The sequence below is a fragment of the Microcaecilia unicolor genome, chromosome 5 (genome assembly GCF_901765095.1).
Source record: "Microcaecilia unicolor chromosome 5, aMicUni1.1, whole genome shotgun sequence".
Classification (NCBI taxonomy): domain Eukaryota; kingdom Metazoa; phylum Chordata; class Amphibia; order Gymnophiona; family Siphonopidae; genus Microcaecilia; species Microcaecilia unicolor.
Window position 1 is genome coordinate 349,787,336 of NC_044035.1, and position 20,631 is coordinate 349,807,966.

Here is a 20,631-nt window from a genome sequence, read left to right on the forward strand (position 1 = left end):
AGACTTGCATATACCTCTGGCATCACTTTCCATTACTAGCATTAGATATAACTAGGGCTTCTGATCCCAGGTGTTTTAGGTGCTTAATTTTCAGATTAGCTACTTTGAGAGAATACAAAAAAAACAAGGGTTTCTGCATCATGAAATGAAATTCTAGGTACAGATTTGGATGGATTCATTTTTTTCTTTTCTTTTAAAGGAAGGTTGAGGTTTAATGTCAGCTTTAGTGCATGGGCACCCTTCGATCTTCCCGGCACATATTCATCTTCCCATTTAGCTTTCCCCTTTCTTGTTCCCACCCACACCATCCCATCCTCCACCTTCTCCCTCCATCTCCTCTTGCCTTCTTCTCCCCCTTCCATCCCTTTTCTTCCATTTCTCACTTTCTCCTCCGCATAGTCAAAGCTCTCAGGGCCCAAAGCCCATGCAATACACCTCCTTCTATCGACACTCTACTTTGTAACAGAAGTGTGCGGTAGAGAGGAGCTGTGGAACCAGCAGTTCTGCTCACGCCCCAGGTCCTTGCTGTTTTGCTTCCCAATCAGCGATGCCTATTTCCTGCGGCTGCCGCCGCTACTGTGTTTCGAATTTAAAAAGTGAAGTCAGCAGCCTGGGACCCTCGAGTTTCTTCCTCATTCCCTGCAGCTGGGGCGAAGTGCGTAGCGTGCTGTTAAAAGCGCAATACTTAAGCTCCAGCTACAGTGAAAGAGGAAGCAGCTCAAGGCTCCCAGAGTAAGATGATTTAAGGGGGGGGGGGGGGTTGGTTACCACTGAAGATCAGCGGCCCTACTTATAAGCTGCTTAGAAGTACTTAATATCATTACAAAGAAATTCAAGTAAACCAATACTTTATTAATAGCAGTACAATTCAACTGGCACCTACTGCATTGTAAGCAGTGAGGTAAAATATAGGCAATGTAACCATTTACATTTCAAATAAAGTTTTCAGGATTGCTACACCCGAGCCCAGTGACGTTTCACTTCTTCCACTCGTTCTTCTCATAGTCCCACTTGGAAGACAGGCCTTGAATGGGGTTCACCCTCATGTCCAACATTCTCTTGGTCTGCTGGGCCACCCATTCATCAGAAAACGTGTGAGGAACAGGGCCAAAAACTGCAGAACAGATGACAGCAACCAGTCAACGTTTCACAATAAATGAAGTTTTTACAGCCATCCGTCCCTTTGCATTTGGTAAAGTAACAAACCTTTATCCGTGAATTTGTGCTGGGAAACAGGATCCTTATCTGCGCTTAACATGTTGGCTAATGACGCAATGGCTCCGTTAAAAGCCATTGCTTGTTTCTTGGTCAAAAGATACAATTATTCCCTGATATCTCTAGAGAAACGCAAAAGCATCGAAAACAATTTCTTCTAAAAAACCAGGGGTCACACAGCTGGGTGCTACATTTTACTTGAGATATCCGTGTAAATGCGTAGTGAGATACCAATCGAATAAATATGTTTTCTTTGACCCAGCTCAGTTAACAGTGTTTCTAGCATCAAGGCAAAATAGGGGTGCTTAAAATGTTATTCTCCCTTTAACTGAGAAATTTAACACTGAGTAATGTTACCTGTTAGCTTTTTGTTTGCTTTAATCTTGAAATTTTTGCCTAATATATATTCCATTTCTTAATATCTTGCTCCAAATACGTGGACTTGAGCGAGAAATTTCAAAACCATTGCTTTTGTATTCCTGACTAAACTATATGTGAAATGTATTGCTTTTCAAAACAAGCTTTGCTTGATTATAATTGTAAAACTCTTGCACAGCAGCAGAGGGACACTAAATGGCAGGATACCAAACGTTTAAGGAAGATGAGTGATAAAACCACCTCTTTGGGGGGGGGGGGGGAACGCTCTTTAAATATGGAGGAAAAGACGTCATCAACCTAATCAGGCTAGAATTTGAGCCAATTTCAAGGTGGCCACTACAGCGACTCCATTATTTTTTCACTGACCAATAAAAACCTCCATTGTTATTTTTCTATCATTGCTTGTTTTCAATTTTTCACACACAAAATTTTTCAAAACATTTAGCTCTGTCATATTAACAATAGTCAAGAAAACACTTATCTTGTCTTAGGTTGTCTGTCACCATAGGTAATCTCTCTCTACGGTGGCCTGCTGTTTCGCTCTCAGGCTTCTTCAAGAGACCAAGCAACAAAAAGCAGAGAGGAAAATCCTCACGCAAGTCAAAGACAATGAAAACAAAAAAGTGAGGACAGATGTTGAGGAAATCCAAACAACTTTATTAATAATCAGATGACGACCCGACACGGCCGTGTTTCGGCATCAAAGCCTGCATCAGGGGTCAAACAAATCTTTTTCAGTTGTCGTTCAATTATAGACCAACAGAAAATATGGTAATGCGACTTCCTTCGAACTCAGAAATTGGGCGGTCAACTATGGAGCGCCTCAACGGCAATACACAGAAATGACGTCCATAGTTGGACCCCTGATGCAGGCTTTGATGCCGAAACACAGCCGTGTCAGGTCATCATCTGATTATTAATAAAGTTCTTTGGATTTCCTCAACATCTGTCCTCACTATTTTGTTTTACATTTTCTTCAAGAGATCAACACCTAGCAATCCACATTATTGCGTTTTCACACAGTAAGTTCACTGCAAGATTCTGTCGCAGTGAATAGCTCCGAGTTATTCCACCAAGTATCATGATTTCAATGAAAAACACGGTAATGATTTGAAAGATTTTGTGTGTTAAAAATGAAAACAAGCAATGATAGAAAAATAACAATGGAGGTTTTTACTGGTCAGTGAAAAGATAATGCAGTCGCTGTAGTGCCACCTTGAAATTGGTTCAAATTCTAGCCTGATTAGGTTGGTCTGTGACTGCCAAGGTCTTTTCCGCCATTTTTAAAGAGATTGCTTTTTTCAAGAGACAGTTTCATCACTCATCTTCCAGACCACGTTAGTTGATGTGTGTGTGTGTGAGATTTTTGGTTTGAACTATATTTATTTCTGTTGGTTTGTTTTTGTCAAAGGTTTAAGGAACAGATAACAATAAGTACACTTCTACAAAGTTTACTGTACAACCCAAATGAACCCAGGATCTTCGTTTCTGCTAAAACTGAATCTGCGACTGAAATTGGCCGCTCGGTTTCAGAAGAAGCTGAAGCCAAAAACAAAACCAGCCTGCCAGCCCCCTTCCCCCCTCCCAGACCCACCCATTGGCCAACTCCCCCCCCCCACCCCAGCCTACCTCAGGCGCGCATGTGGTCCTGTGGCCTAACTGGAGCAACAGTGAGTCACAGTTGCTATCAACCCAGCCATCTCCACCACCAAAATGGCCACCGAGACTGTTGCTGAAGGTCATGGCGGCCATTTTAGCCACAGAGATGGCAGGGTGACAGTGACCATGAATCAATTTTTCCTCTGTTAGGCTACTAGACCGTAAAGACCGGAAAGGGGGGTATGGCGGCTGAGTGCAGCAGCGGGGGGGGGGGGGGGGGGGGGAAAGAGGGTGAGGGATTTCAGCCGAAAATGCCCTGACAGCTGGTTTCAATGCTGAAACCGAAAAATTTAGTCAGTCTCTACTTTACTCACCATAAATCCTCTGCCAAAGGACAACAAGACCAGTTAAACCGACGAAGAACAAGATCCCCCCCACAACGGTCTTCCACTCTTGTTTTGCTCTGTTCATTTTAGCAAAGGTTTCGTTGAATTTGATATGATACACTAAAAAAAAAAAAAAGGGGGGGGTGAAGAGCAGTAACGTTTAAATTTACACTTCTACCACACTATTGTGCTGTACACCTACTTTTCTTCTGGCTGACTTGTACACTGCTTCCACTATGTGCTTTTACACATAGATGACGAACCAGTAAGTGGATGCCTTACTGGTCAATACTCAGCTGTTGGTGGCGAGCGTTTTGCTCACTGCTGACGATGTTATTCCCCGATATTCAAAGCCGGGAACCGTATGGGCTTCGGTTTTGAACATCGATTTATTTTTAAGCCAGCTAACACGTAGCCGCTTAAGTCAATATTCACTTAAGAAGCCATGAGTTGCCGCTGCATAAAAATAGGACAGACTTAATTAGTATAAGAGCTTTATAGCAGCGCTTAAGCAGTGACTCCAACCAAGGAATGCCCACAACACAGATCTGTGTTTGGCACAAACCGCAATATCCAGAAGCACTTAGTCGGTTAAGTGCCGCTGAATATTAGCAACTATCCCCAACCAAGTGATTTAACTGGTCAGCGACCGGCTAAGTCGCTTTCAATATCGGGCCCGAATGCTTTAATATCGGCATAAATTAACAGACTAGGCTGGGCTTTTTAACCTTTGGCTGACTCAGCTATACAGAGGGTCAAGTACCAGCAGCTCCAGCAAGGAAGCAGAAAGCACAAACCAGCACAACTTACAACTGCTTTAGGATCAATCTAATACCTGGACTGATCTAAGTAACTGCTTACACCTGCCTGCAGAGAATTAAAATGACTGTGTGCACAGCCTCTGTACCCAGCATAACTGGAATCTGAGAATTTATATTCAATTTAAAAAAAATGATTCTGCCTTGCATGACAAATCAGTTTACCATGCAAAAAATGAAGCTCCCTCTTTCCATACCTCTGTCCTCTTCCACTGGGCTCCAACAATATCAACCCCCCCCACCAAGCAAATCCTGTTCACGCTATCCAAAAATACTAGGACTAGAGGGCATGAGTTGAAGCTACAGTGTGGTAAATTTAAAACGAATCGGAGAAAATTTTTCTTCACCCAACGTGTAATTAGACTCTGGAATTCGTTGCCGGAGAACGTGGTACGGGCGGTTAGCTTGACGGAGTTTAAAAAGGGGTTAGATAGATTCCTAAAGGACAAGTCCATAGACCGCTATTAAATGGACTTGGAAAAATTCCGCATTTTAGGTATAACTTGTCTGGAATGTTTTTACGTTTGGAGAGCGTGCCAGGTGCCCTTGACCTGGATTGGCCACTGTCGGTGACAGGATGCTGGGCTAGATGGACCTTTGGTCTTTCCCAGTATGGCACTACTTATGTACTTATGTACTTATGAGGCTGCTGCCATAAAACCACCCATGCAAGCCAACTGAGGCATTTATGACTTTCCACTTCGTGCAGGCTGCTGCCTATACCTTCTGGCCTGCATGATCACTGAATGCAGTTTCCACACAGGCAAAGGACAATTTGTGCCAACCCTCCTCCCTCAAAAAGGAAACACGGCCTGCAACTACGTGCACACTGTCCCCAAACACATCTGGAGAACAATGAAGAAAATTACATTAACCTAAATATAAATGGTACACGTTGTGTAAGAGAAATGATGCTTGTGGAAAGGACTCCCTCTAGTGGCTGCCCTCAAGAATGCCTATAGAACACCATGAGTTGTCACCCCACCCCCATGTATTATACACAGACAGCCTAGGTCTGATATTCAACAAACACCCCACCCCCCAAAAATCTCCTCCCATCTCACCTAGAGTTGAGAACTCCTGGCTTAGAAATTGTTACATAAGTGCATAAGTAATGCCACACTGGGAAAAGACCAAGGGGTCCATCGAGCCCAGCATCCTGTCCACGACAGCAGCCAATCCAGGCCAAGGGCACCTGGCGAGCTTCCCAAACGTACAAACATTCTATACATGTTATTCCTGGAATTGTGGATTTTTCCCAAGTCCATTTAGTAGTGGTTTATGGACTTGTCCTTTAGGAAACCGTCTAACCCCTTTTAAACTCTGCAAGCTAACCGCCTTCACCACGTTCTCTGGCAACAAATTCCAGAGTTTAATTATGCGTTGGGTGAAGAAACATTTTCTCCGATTTGTTTTAAATTTACTACACTGTAGTTTCATCGCATGCCCCCTAGTCCTAGTATTTTTGGAAAGCGTGAACAGACGCTTCACATCCACCTGTTCCACTCCACTCATTATTTTATATACCTCTATCATGTCTCCCCTCAGCCGTCTCTTCTCCAAGCTGAAAAGCCCTGGCCTCCTTAGTCTTTCTTCATAGGGAAGTCGTCCCATCGCCGCTATCATTTTAGTCGCCCTTCGCTGCACCTTTCCAATTCTGCTATATCTTTCTTGAGATGTGGCGACCAGAATTGAACACAATACTCAAGGTGCAGTCGCACCATGGAGCGATTTAACGGCATTATAACATCCTCACACCTGTTTTCCACACCTTTCCTAATAATATTCCCATGTATTTTTCTGAAGTGCTAACCATCTCACGTTGCCTTCACCTCTTTTGGCTCATTATGAGGATACACATTCCTCAGCCTTTTGCTAATATTTCTTCCCAAGACCTGTCCTGGGGACCCTACAGCCAGTTAGGTTTCAGGTAGTCACAATGAGCATGCATGAGCTACATTAACATATACTGGGCTTTTAGGGTAGAAAAATTGATCGTGTGCATGTTCTTTATGGCTATATGCTTCCCAGGACATGTTTGGGAAGCCCTGGCTTAGGATAACAGCAATCATGTGCTCTGTTTCTAGCAAAGAGATTCACAAAACACTTACACTCCCGCTTCTCGTCCTTGCTGAGTGTTCCCCAAGATCCTTTTTCCTTCTCCTTCAGAGTTTTCTGATCAGGAGAGAGATGTTGCAGGTACATGGCATCAGGTAGAGGGATAGCCCGATTATCAAAGTACGTTGGAAGGGTATATTTCTGCCGTTTTACTAAATCAGCTTCCGAAAACAAGGAAAACAAAAATATGGTAAGTCCTATTAGCCCATAAAGCAATGACAATCATTTCATACACACTAGTAGGAAAAGAAAAATCGTCAGTCATGTAAGGCGACATTTTGTTCTTACCTGGTAATTTCCTTTCCTTGTGTCCTATTAGACCTCTCCAGACAAGTAGTTATACCCCTCCTCAAACCAGCAGAAACACCAACATTTCAGAGTAACCTAATGGTTAGTGCAGCAGGCTGAGAACAACAGGAACCCGGTTCAAAACCCACTGCAGCTCCTTGTGATCTCAGGCAAGTCACTTCACTTTCCATTGCCTCAGGTACAAACAAACTGTGAGCCCTTCAGGGGCAGAAAAATATCTACTGTACCTGAATGCGAACCAATTTGATAGTTTTTGGACTTGCAAGCAGTATATATAAGAAATAAAAACATTTCAGTTATGAGTCAGGAAATGGATATGGGACAAAAAAGTCTGGCAAACAGAAGGAGCCAGTTTTTAAATGAACACCCCCCCACCCCCCCCGGGAATCTAGGACAAATGTTTGAGAGGCCCTAAAGAGCACCCAGAATGTGGGAGGAAGACATACGAGGGCAGAGTTATGCAGCGAGCTGTGTCCCAGACTCGGAAAGAGGAGGATGAGGAGGAGTTACCTTAGAACACAGAAGTATCCATGACCCCATGACACAAAGAACTTCACAGTTGTGACTGCACTGACCACCAACTGAACAGAGATGCCTGAAGCAGGACCAGGAGACCAACTCTACGGTAGAAGCCATGGTTCCTAAGACTTGCATATAGTCCCAAACTCAAGCAGCAGGCTGAGCCCTCTGTTGCTATATTCTGCAGTGGGAAGGAAACTTTCCCTTCCCTCGAGTTAAATCTTCAACGGTTTGGGAAGGAGTCAGATTGCTCTAATACTGACCACACAATCTAAGTGAAACACAGCTGGACAACTTGAATGTCACCTGTGTGCTCTCTTACAAAGATCTGGCTCGGATCACGCAGTCATTGAAATAATGACCTAACTCGCTGCCAATGAAGAAAAGTTGCAACTACAATTATCGTAGAAAGTGTCCTGGAAGTCACAGCTGGGTCAAAGGGTATTGCTCGAAATCAAAGTGTCAACCCAGTATTCTTAATCTCAAACCTCTGATGTGTGGACCAAATTGGAATGTGAAGTTAATATTTCCTTGAGGTCTACAGCAGTTAAGAATTCTCCTGCCCACATTGCTGCAATCATGGAGCAAAGGATTTCCATTCTGAGATGAATAACTTGTAGTGCTTGATTTACTCTCTTTTTTTTTTTTTTTATTTCTTTATTTATCATTTTCATTAAATTTACAAGAATATATCTTGAACAAGTAAAGCAGTTTAACAAATTACAGGCAATTTTCTTTAAAGAAAAAATTAAATAAGGAAATTATAAATTGTCAACTTGTATTAGACCCCAAATTGAAAATTGAAGGGGCTGAGCCTTAGTACTACTCAGGAGATTAGTTTCAAGAATCTTACAAAAATATAGGTAAAGGCTTAACAGTATATACCGCGCATTTAACTTTTCCATTAGTCTCTTTTTCCAAGGCTAATCAGACTTACTAAACTCCAACATAAATTTATAAAACCTTTTTCTGTAAAATAAACTGTTTCAAATGCTCAGGAAGAAAAATACATATTTGACCCCTAAATATTTCACATTGCATTTACACGGATAGTTAAGATTAAAAGAGGCTCCCAAGGCTAATGTTGCAGATCTTAATACTAAAAACTCTTTCCTTCTAGCCTGAGTCTGTTTAGTGACATCTGGAAAAACTAGTACTTTTTTCCCATAGAATGGGATTTGTAAATGCTTTAATGCAGTTTTTCTAACCAGTTCCAGGTCCTGTTGAAAAATAAAAGATACTAAAAGAGTTTGTCTTTCAGTTTTTTCAGTCAGGATGATTCTAATAATTCTGAAACATTTAATCAGGTTCTGTTTGCAATAGTTCTTGGGGGCCATCTTTCAATTTTCTTGCTGGCAGATAATATACTTTGTTAAGTGGAGGTATTTTATCTTCTGTGAATTTCAAATTTTCCATCAAATATCGTTTGAAAATATCTAAAGGGGAATAAACTAAAGTTCTTGGAAAATTCAACAAACGCAAATTGAGCCTCCTGTTGTAGTTTCAAAATACCTCCAATCTGGTATGAATCAATGTGTTATCTTGTATAAGCTTGCTGAAACTTCTTTCATTTTTACATTTTCATCAGATAAATGTTTCATTCTTTCTGAGACTTCACTTTTCATTGCATAAGGTCTTTAGACAAAGTCTGAACGTTACTCACAGAGAGTCGATCTTGCTAGTTGAGGTTAAGACCGTCTGAAGTGTCTCCCATATAGCCTCGAGTGATACCGGCACTTTCTGAGCCTTAGATGAAACACAGGCTTCGACTGGGGAAATCGCTATGGAGCCCATTTGACTCGCCGCTACGCCGTCATCGTGGTTTTGCGGGTCGCCTCCATAATCGGCCCCAGTCGGTTGTGGCGGTTGAGACCGCGTTGGAGGGGACAACGAAATATCCTGTCCCAAGAGGTCAGCCTCTCCTGGCGCTGTAAACTCAGCGGGACCTCCGAACGCGTCGTCGCGGTTCTCGCGAGAAAACTATCGAGCGTCTGCTGGGTAGGTGTAGAAGTTAGAGCTGCTTGGGCCGCAGCTCTAACAAACGCCTTTCTCTTTGTATGCGGCATATTTCTTTAGAGGTAAAGACAAAATTTTTTAGGTAATAGAGAAAGGGTTTGTGCTCCTGCTAACTACTAGATGTTACTCGCGAGGAGATGTTGCTGCCGCCATCTTGCTCCGCCCCCTCTCCACGGGAGTTCCTGAACTGGGGATTTACTCTCTTGAGATCCAAGACGGTACTGAAAAAGAAAGGGCGTCTTTTGGTCTATGATGTATATGGAATACCCGACAACTCTGCACCCCATGTTTTAGTACTGGCACTACCCGCTTCCAAATCCAAAAGGTTTTGAAGAGTGGTTTGAACCGCTGTCAGCTTGTCTGGAGCTTGACATGGAGAAACCCAAGAAGGATCTGCGAGAGGGAAGTAAAACTCATTTGTACTGGGCTTGTGGAGTCGATACACCAAAGATTCGACTCAGACTCCTTATTTTTCTACTGTTTGACCCCAACTCCTACTAATCTAAGAGAAATTTGATTAAATATTGGATCAATAGACACAAAATATATTTGAAGTCTGAGCAAACACCCTGAACAAAATAAATATATATATATAAGTATAAAACGATAAATTTACCATGTATTATATAATGCTGTGGGTTTTTATTTTGAAGCTGGAGTTGGTACAATTTTACCAATTCCAACTCCACCCCAAAATTGCTTCCGACTCTGAATCCACAGCCCTGGTTTGTATCCCTTCTTGATCATGACATGGATCCACGCCTCAAGAAAGGTAGAGGGCTCGATTCCATTAAAGTGTTAATACTACCCTGCTAATACTTGCCTTAATACATGCAACAGGTCTGGTCCTTCACTCTGATCATCTGGGGTTGGATACATTCAGCTTTTACCTGCCCTGCATATCTTCCAGCAAGAGGACCAGAAAGCATGTACCTCTTTAACCACCTATAAAAACTTAGTTCTCTCCTCAAGTCACTTCATTGGCTCCCTGTTTCCATATACTGTTCAATCTCCTCTTATTGACTTACAAGTGAATTCACTCTGCAGCTCCTCAGGACCTCTCCACTCTTATGTCTCCCTACACTCCTCCCCAGGAACTCTGTTCATTGGGTAAACCTCTCTTATCTGTACCCTTTTCCTTCTCTGCCAATTCCAGACTATTTCTTTTATCCTGCTGCACCACATGCCTGGAGTAGACTTCCTGAGCCAGTACGTCACATGCTCCATCTCTGGCTGTCTTCAAATCTAGGCTAAAAGCCAACCTTTTTGATGCTGCTTTTAACTCCTAACCCTTATTTAACCATACAGTACCCATGTTTTATCATTCCCACTTTAGTAATTTCCTTATCCCTTACTTGTCCCATTTGTCTGTCCTGATTAGACTGTAAGCTTTTTTGAGCAGGGACTGTCTCTTCATGTTCAAGTGTACAACACTGTATACGTCTAGTAGCACTATAGAAATGATAAGTAATAGTAGTAGCACATTCCATCTGAGGCAGCAGCAAAGAGAAGGTGTGACCATAGGAGCCAACTCTGTGGGTGCTTGAGCACCCCCAGTATTGAGAATATTCCTTGTACGTGTCCAAGGAAGGATTATTTCCACTGGGCTTAGCACCCCCAATAATTTTGAAAAGTTGGCTCCTATGGGTGAGATGATGATTGGGAGATGCCATTTTATGAAGCCCTTCTATGCATGATGGTTTCACCCAGGTTTTGATCTCCATTTGCTTGGAATATGATAAGTACATTGCAGCCAAAGGGTTTCAACCAATGGGGAGTAAACAGTGTGAAAAAGGTGCCAACTGGTGAAATCCGTCAAAGATCAGGCATGTGAGCTATATAGGTGGTGGAGGCGGCTAGGCTGAGAAGCATCCAGGAAAAGGAGAAATTAGGTATTACCTGATCATTTTCTTTCCATCACTCCTTCCCACTATTCTAGAACCTGTGGGATAGTTGTGTCCATCAACCAGCAGGTGGAGATAGAGAACTGAAAACTGAGCAGGGACATCTCTCTCTCTCTCTCTCTCTCAGTTTCCAGTCCAGCTCCTCAGGATTTACATAGACAAGCAGTAAACACAACAACCTTAAAAAACTTGCTAACCTAACACTGACCAGATGAGCAAACGTGTGGACCTATCTCATCTCTGGACAGCTTGTAGAGAACAAGACATGTACAGGAAGCACCATGCAAGGTGAGTTGTTATTTGACACATTTCTTTGCACTGACTAAACATCTCAGAAACCTTAGGCAGGTCTCTGGAATAAGGGGAAGGATTAATGGAAAGATGATGATCATGTAAGAACTAATTTCTCCTTCTATTACTTAGCTTCCCGCTATTTCAGAACCTGTGACATGTTCAAAAGCAAACCCTAGCGTGGGTGAGATCCTGGCGCCACCGCCACCCCGAGGACCGAAGCCCCAAAACTGGTTTCCGAGCACGCCACAGCATCCACCCTGTAGTGCTAGGCAAAGGTATATACAGCATCAACCACATCGCCACTTTGCAAATATCCTACTTTTGTATTACCACATGCTAATTTTGCCATTAAAACAGATTAGCACGAGCCCTTACCATCACCCATTACATAGGCAGTAAGGGCTCACGTGCAGCAAGCTGAACTAACCAATTAGCACAGAACACCCCCACTCTTTTGCCCCAACCGCAAAAAAAAAAAAAAAAAAAGTTTATTTTTTAGTAACATAGTAGATGACGGCAGAGAAAGACCTGCACGGTCCATCCAGTCTGCCCAACAAGATAAACTCATATGTGCTACTTTAAGTGTATACCTGACCTTGATTTTCAGGGCACAGACGGTAGAAGTCTGCCCAATATTAGCCCCTCCTCCCAACCACTAGCCCCGCCTCCCACCACCAGCTCTGCCACCCAATCTCGGCTAAGCTGCTAAGGATCCATTCCTTCTGAACAGGATTCCTTTATGTTTATCCCACGCATGTTTGAATTCCGTTACCATTTTCCTCTCCACCACCTCCCGCGGGAGGGCATTCCAAGCATCCACCACCCTCTCCGTGAAAAAATACTTCCTGACATTTTTCTTGAGTCTCAATCTCATTTCATGTCCTCTCGTTCTACTGCCTTCCCATCTCCGGAAAAGGTTCGTTCGCGGATTAATACCTCGGGTAGCACATGGACACCACTTTCTGCTACGGTAAAGAAGCATTAGCACTTATCGCAGCTTTGTAAAAGAGCCGCTTAGTAACGGTGGGGTTTTTTTTTGTTTGTTTTTAAGTCATATCTTTTTTTTGAGGGGAATATAACGTTCCTTGTCATTAGGCTGTCCATGACAACAATCCCCCCCCCCCCCCCCCACCTTGTCAGCTAGTTCAAGTATGATGTTCTGAGTTGTTGCTGAAGGATCTTATAGCTGCATCCTCATCTTTATAATATAACCTGTTCTTTTTGTTTTCTAATTCAATCTCTTTCAATACCATTAGCTCGTAATTACAGATAGTCAGATTTGGAAGAATCCATTTAGACCCTTTAAATATGACACGTCAGCGTATCTGCTTGAATGATCAGAAAAATACATAGTAACATAGTAGATGATGGCAGAAAAAGACCTGCATGGTCCATCCAGTCTGCCCAACAAGACAAACTCATATGTGTATACCTTACCTTGATTTGTACCTGCCTTATTCAGGGCACAGACCGTACAAGTCTGCCCAGCAGTATTTCCCGCCTCCCAACCACCAGTCCCGCCTCCCATCACCGGCTCTGGCACAGAACGTATAAGTCTGCCCTCCCCTATCCTCGCCTCCCAACTACCAACCTCTCTTCCCCCACCTGCTCCGCCACCCAATTTCGGCTAAGCTTCTGAGGATCCATTCCTTCTGCACAGGATTCCTTTATGCACATCCCACGCATGTTTGAATTCCGTTACCGTTTTCATCTCCACCACCTCCCGCAGGAAGGCATTCCAAGCATCCACCACTCTCTCTGTGAAAAAATACTTCCTGACATCTTTCCTGAGTCTGCCCCCCTTCAATCTCATTTCATGTCCTCTCGTTCTACCGCCTTCCCATCTCCGGAAAAGATTTGTTTGCGAATTAATACCTTTCAAATATTTGAACGTCTGCATCATATCACCCCTGCTTCTCCTTTCCTCCAGGCTATACATGTTAAATGCATTATTCTTGTGAACCAAGTTTCATTCTTGTTCTCATGTTGTATTTTATGGTCAGGATGAAAGAAACCCCTTCTCCAAAATGTCAGTCTGTATTTGTGATTATAGAGTTGAAGATATATTAACCATTGTTTGACCTAAAAGAACCAACTATTCCTGCTTGCTTGCTTCCTTTCCTCTTCCTCTCATGCTATGAGAACAAGAATCAACCTTTTTCTACAAACACCCCTTCACATCCCTCTGCTTGAGAGTCACCAGTGTGTGTCTGACCCATCTTGCTCATCCATAAAGTGAGATTACTTACTTATATCGGGGGTTCTCCATAGACAAACAGGATAAAAGTCAGCCACACAAACTCACCTGCTTCCCCTTTGGGATGAACCTGCCTATAGCTAGAGAACAGACTGAGGGTGAAGCAGGCAGGAAGTGTGGTGAGGGGTGGGTACATATGCCCAAAAAAGCATTCTAGATTTTCCTGAGCTCTACAAGAGCTAATCCATCCACAGCACTATTGAATATCGACACCAGTATGTGGCTGTTTATCCTGCTCTCCAGAGAGAACCCCTGCTACAGTTAAGCAACCTCACCATCTCTGAGAAACAGTCTACTTTAGTAACTCAAAGAAGTGAATATGTATAAAGGTAACTCACCATGGGCTCGTAGGCAGGCAGAGCTAGAAATGGCTCTCTTGCCAATCAAGCTAAGAGTCCTTGAACCAAGCATCCTAAGAAAAAGGAAAAAAAAAAGTCTGTTACAACTCATGATCCATGCCGAAGGAATGGATCTTCAGGAGCTTAGTCAAGATAGGGAAGTGGGGCTGGTGGTTGGGAGGCGGGGATAGTGCTGGGCAGACTTATACAGTCTGTGTCAGAGCCGGTGGTTGGGAGGTAGGGCTGGTGGTTGGGAGGTGAGGATAGTGCTGGGCAGACTTATACGGTCTGTGCCAGAGCCGGTGGTTGGGAGGAGGGGCTGGTGGTTGGGAGGCGGGGATAGTGCTGGGCAGACTTATACGGTCTGTGCCCTGAAGAGCACAGGTACAAATCAAAGTAGGGTATACACAAAAAGCAGCAAATATGAGTTATCTTGTTGGGCAGACTGGATGGACCGTGCAGGTCTTTTTCTGCCGTCATCTACTATGTTACTATATGTTACTATGATAATGTTGGTTTCCTATCTGGGTGCATAAAACAAGTTTGACCAGGCGGAGTATTTGTACATTTTTCCACATGTAACATTTGGTTCTCATAGGTGTCCCAAGGAAGAACACACAAGTCATTTTGGAAGCTGTTACCCTATCTACTGTGTGCAGTTTTCTTTAATATGATTTGCATTTATTCCACTTTATCATTTATGGTTCTACCCAAAACCAATCAGTGTGGTGCACGACAAAGGTGAATTAACGGATTTAGTTAAGCGTCATGCAGCCCACAGGTATACAATGAGCTGTGCAGCACTTAGTGTGCACTAAATCCAACAGCAGTAAAAGCACCCCAAAAGTGTCATACATTAAAAATAAATCAATCTTCCCCAATACATCGCTATCAAAAACTCAACAGCACAGAGGAAGTGACGTCACGGACCGGGATGGCTGCTTGAACGCGGAGCTCCATCGGGGCTTTAATGAATGCGAGCAAAACCCATTGAATTCAGCAGCACCTTGAGGCGTGGACTGTGGGGGAGAGGTCCCGGAGTTATACCGCCGAAGGGGCTGGAACGATTCCGTTTCACACCAGAGCATGGGAAGGAGGGTGGGGGGGGGGGGGGGGCAGTAGGGGAGAGTCCTTACTGGTGGGTACATGGAATGTAAATGGGCTCAATAATCCGGGGAAGTGCAGTAGCGTATTTAAGGAGTTGAATAGGTTAAAGTGGGATGTGACATTCTTGCAGGAAACACATTTAAGACTTAGAGATACTCATATGTTGCGTGGTAGGCCTTTTCGGGAAGTAGTGATTCATCAGGGAAAAGGGCCAAAGAGGATGGAGGGAGTGGCATTTTGATACGACAAACTTCTGGGTTTGCAATTCAAAAGGTGTTTCAGGATACTAGTGGGAAATGTGTAGCCTTTATTTTATTAAGTTTTTTTTATATCCCACAGTATTCCCACCCAAGGGTGGTTGCAGGGGAGACATGATAGAGGTATATAAAATAATGAATGGAGTGGAACAGGTGGATGTGAAGCCTCTGTTCACGCTTTCCAAAAATACTAGGACTAGGGGGCATGCGATGAAACTACAGTGTAGTAAATTTAAAACAAATCGGAGAAAATTTTTCTTCACCCAACATATAATTAAACTCTGGAATTCGTTGCCGGAGAATGTGAAGGCGGTTAGCTTGGCAGAGTTTAAAAAGGGGTTAGATGGATTCCTAAAGGGCAAGTCCATAAACAACTACTAAATGGACTTGGGAAAAATCCACAATTCCAGGAATAACATATAGAATGTTTGTATGTTTGGGAAGCTTGCCAGGTGCCCTTGGCCTGGATTGGCCGCTATCGTGGACAGGATGCTGGGCTCGATGGACCCTTGGTCTTTTCCCAGTGTGGCATTACTTATGTACTCATGGTCTTAGCATAGAGCAGACAAACAAAATGCAAAAAGAAATAGGAAAGCAAGATAAGAAAAAATGCAGTAATAGTCAATCCAAAAATATTTTATGTATTCAAAAAGGCTTTGACAAACAGATCTTAGTGCTCGTTTCGGTTTGTATGAGTGTGTGTACATAAGTAATGCCACACTGGGAAAAGATCAAGAGATCCCAGTGATAAGGTCTGTTGGTTGTTCCTTCATTGCATCAGGTTTAGCTTGAGGAAATTCGTTTGCATGTGATCTTTGTTGCAAGGCCCTTGTCTGCAACCTCTTGCTTTGCGCCAAGGACCATCACTACCTGTGTTTAAATATCAGTTGAAGAAGTTGCTGTTTTTAAGACTTTTTCTTGAGGAATTCGGAGTTTGATTGGGTATCAGTAGGGTAACGAGATGTACTGTATTGTTTGTGATAATTTTATGTGTGCATGTTTTTATTGTGCACCACCTAAATGTTTGGATAGGCGGATTATAAATGTTTAAACACTCGAAAATTGGTAAAAATCGGACCCCCCCTGTATAACAAAACACAAAATGTGTGAAATAATGATCCGGAAGATACGCTTTTATTTATTTGTATCCCACATTTTCCCACCTATTTGCAGGCTCAATGTGGCTTACAGTGTTTCGTTGTGGCAGTCACCATTACAGAGTGAAAGGTATCCAATTGGTGTTACACAGAGAACTTAAATGACATAGAGGCATATTTTCAAAGCACTTGGCCTTCCAAAGTTCCACACATTTCTATGGAACTTTGGAAGGCTAAGTGCTTTGAAAATATGCCTCACAGTAGAATTAGGCAATTAAGCAAACAAATGCTGGAAGAAAACAGTTCAGAATATAGGTAAAGTGGCGATATGTTACGATTACAATTATTGATCATTGTGGTATGCCTTGTTAAACAGCATCTGTACGATGTAAATAGAGATTTTATGTGGGCTTTGCCCTTTTTTTTTTTTTTCTTGTATCCTTCTGGCTCTTCGACATTGCTTTTGACTTGTAACCACTTGTACCTCTGGCTTCTACCTACCCTCCTCTCCTCTTTCCTCTACACATTAATTGATTTGCTTACTTTATTATTTTTGTCTATTAGATTGTAAGCTCTTTGCGCAGGGACTGTCTTTCTTCTATGTCTGTGCAGCGCTGCGTACGCTTTGTAGCACTACAGAAACGCTAAATAGTAGTAGTAGTAGGCTTTCAGTGCTAGTGAAGCAAAAAGGCTTTAATTCATACTGCAAACAGTGCCAAAAATAGATGGAGGAGCGGGGACTATCATGACAATTTGAATGCATAAAATTTTGTGCGGACTGGACTGAGAGTCTTTGTCTCTCTTTGTTAAATTGTACAGCGCTGCGTAACCCTAGTAGCGCTCTAGAAATGTTAAGTAGTAGTAGTAGTGGAGGAGTAGCCTAGTGGTTAGTGCAGTGGAACATGGAATGTTGCTATTACTTGAGATTCTACATGGAATGTTGCTACTATTTGAGATTCTACATGGAATGTTGCTATTCCACTAGCAACATTCCATATTTAGATTGTAAGCTCTTTGAGCAGGGACTGTCTTTTTGTGTATGGTGTACAGCGCTGCGTATGCCTTGTAGCGCTATAGAAATGATAAGTAGTAGTAGTAGTAATGTAGAAGCCTGCCCTTGCAGATCAGCAACGCGGCCGCGCAGGCTTCTGTTTCTGTGAGTCTGACGTCCTGCAGGACGTCAGACTCACAGAAACAGAAGCCTGCGCGGCCGCGTTGCTGATCTGCAAGGGCAGGCTTCTAGATGGAATGTTGCTAGTGGAGGAGTAGCCTAATGGTTAGTGCAGTGGAACATGGGATGTTGTTACTATTTGAGATTCTGGAATGTTGCTATTACTTGAGATTCTACATGGAATGTTGTTACTATTTGAGATTCTGGAATGTTGCTATTACTTGAGATTCTACATGGAATGTTGGTACTATTTGAGATTCTAGATGGAATGTTGCTATTCCACTAGCAACATTCCATATTTAGATTGTGAGCTCTTTGAGCAGGGACTGTCTTTCTTCTATGTTTGTGCAGCGCTGCGTACGCCTTGTAGCGCTATAGAAACGCTAAATAGTAGTAGGAGTAGGCTTTCAGTGCTAGTGAAGCAAAAAAGTTTTAATTCATACTGCAAACAGTGCCAAAAATAGATGGAGGGGCGGGGACTATCATGACAATTTGAATGCATAAAATTTTGTGCGGACTGGACTGAGAGTCTTTGTCAAATTGTACAGCGCTGCGTAACCCTAGTAGCGCTCTAGAAATGTTAAGTAGTAGTAGTAGTGGAGGAGTAGCCTAGTGGTTAGTGCAGTGGAACATGGAATGTTGCTATTACTTGAGATTCTACATGGAATGTTGTTACTATTTGAGATTCTGGAATGTTGCTATTACTTGAGATTCTACATGGAATGTTGCTATTCCACTAGCAACATTCCATATTTAGATTGTAAGCTCTTTGAGCAGGGACTGTCTTTTTGTGTATGGTGTACAGCGCTGCGTATGCCTTGTAGCACTATAGAAATGTTAAGTAGTAGTCTTTGTCCCCACTGCCATGACCTGTGCGGAGCGGTTCTCACGCAGCCTGGATCTCCCAGCTCTGACCTTGATGAGCTCTGGCGGGTCGTGGGTGGTGGGGGGAGGGAAAGTGAAGGTGAACCAGCCGCCGCCTTGACACTGACAGTTCCGCCTGCTGGAAGCCGAGCTCCAGGGAAACGTATAAGAGCGAGAAAGGGCACCGCTCAATGTCACCCGTTCCCCGTAGCGGGAACCCACCGCCAGCAACAGGGCCCTGCCGGTGCCAATTCCCCGCCTCATCCCACGCTGACCTTACCTGCAGCCGCCGCGACCCTCAGCACCGTCTACACCGGGGGGGAAAAAACAACAGAAAGGACACCGACCGGAAACCGCTTCCACCACGCGAGCACTGCGCCAGCCATGAACCGGAACCAGTTAGCCCGCGAGGCGAGGTGGGAGGAGCCGAGGAGGTTGGCTAAAAGGCGGGGCGATCTTAGTCCGTCATATGAGCTGAAGCCAGTGGGCGGGGTTTTCTTAGAAATAACTATAAGGGACTGACTGTGCCTGGTCCATCTGTGAAAGGTCAGAAGCTGTTCCAGTTGGAAAAAAGGTGGAGGACAAAAGGTCTTATTTGACTTACTTGGCAGCTTTTTACATAGTAACATAGTAGATGACGGCAGAAAAAGACCTGCACGGTCCATCCAGTCTGCCCAAGATAAACTCATGTGTATACCTTACCTTGATTTGTACCTGTCTTTCTCAGGGCACAGACCGTATAAGTCTGCCCAGCAGTTTTTCCCGCCTCCCATCACCAGCTCTGGCACAGACCGTATAAAAGTCTGCCCTCCCCTATCCTCGCCTCCTTGAAAGCTTCAGACAGCCCAGAATACTACAGCGAGACAGACTTATATTCAGCAAAACAAAATATGAAAGTGCTAAACCCCTACGAGAAAAGCTACACGGGCTCCCACTTAAAGAACGCATCACCTTCAAAATATGCTCCCTAGTTCACAAAATCATTCAGGGAGATGCACCAGCCTACGTGTCAGACCTGATAGACTTACCACCCAGGAATGCCAGAAGATCATCCCGCACACATTCCTTGATCTACACTTCCCGAACTGCAAAGGTCTAAAATACAAACTAATGCACGCGTCAAACTTTAACTACCTGAGCACACAGCTATGGTACGCACTGCCGCGCAACTTAAAAGCGCAAACTACTGAAGACCCATCTCTTTAACAAGGCATACCTCAAAGACCAACCAATGTGAATATACACAACTCCTACACATATTAGAACTATGTTACAATATCTGATTGTTATATTATTTTTATGTTTTATCATTATCATGTTGCCCAATATCCTTCTGTAACACTAAATTGTCACATGATGTATTGTAAGCCACATTGAGCCTGCAAAGAGGTGGGAAAATGTGGGATATAAATGCAATAAATAAATATCTAGTTATAAATATCATGAAATAAAAATTGAATGTCACTAAAACAGCTTTACCAGCAGTTATAAACTATGTATTTTGTTCTCATTTTTGTACACTGTTTGATACAATACCAATGGACAAATTTCAGTGAGTGTATCCTGTTTCCTGATGGGTTCATCGGAACCATTGTTGTAATCTGCCTTGGGAAGCCTTATGTTATAAAGATGGAATATATATTGATAATTAAATGGAAGAAAAATTAAACTCTCCCTTCATTGGGGCACTTGGAATCACACCTTCGTTTATTTTGTTGAAGTTTACATTTTAGATAAATGGATTATTCTGTTTTAAATACGTTTCATAGGGAAGTGGTTTTATAAGTCAAAATAAAAATAAATATTTTGTTTCATGCAGATCTTTTTTGTTTAAACATAACTAAGAGGTTTTTTTTTTTTACAAAGCTGCACTAGCATCCCTGCTAGGTAAATGAGAGGAACCTATCTAATTCCTATGGGCTTCCAGTCATAGGCGGTCGATGACCCAACTGTTTGGGGAGGCTAAAGGGGGCGGAGCTAGGGG

General features: G+C 43.1%; 1 protein-coding gene across 1 annotated transcript; it reads right to left on the reverse strand.

Moving 5' to 3' along the window:
- Positions 1-831: 831 nt before the first annotated feature.
- Positions 832-19,038, reverse strand: LOC115470923. The gene is made up of 5 exons (XM_030204546.1): positions 18,928-19,038; positions 14,152-14,225; positions 6,508-6,675; positions 3,567-3,698; positions 832-1,114 (listed from the first exon to the last, which is right to left on the reverse strand). Exons 2-5 carry the CDS (start codon positions 14,222-14,224, stop codon positions 978-980), a joined length of 510 nt encoding a protein of 169 aa, XP_030060406.1. The 5' UTR covers position 14,225; positions 18,928-19,038; the 3' UTR covers positions 832-977.
- Positions 19,039-20,631: the final 1,593 nt, after the last annotated feature.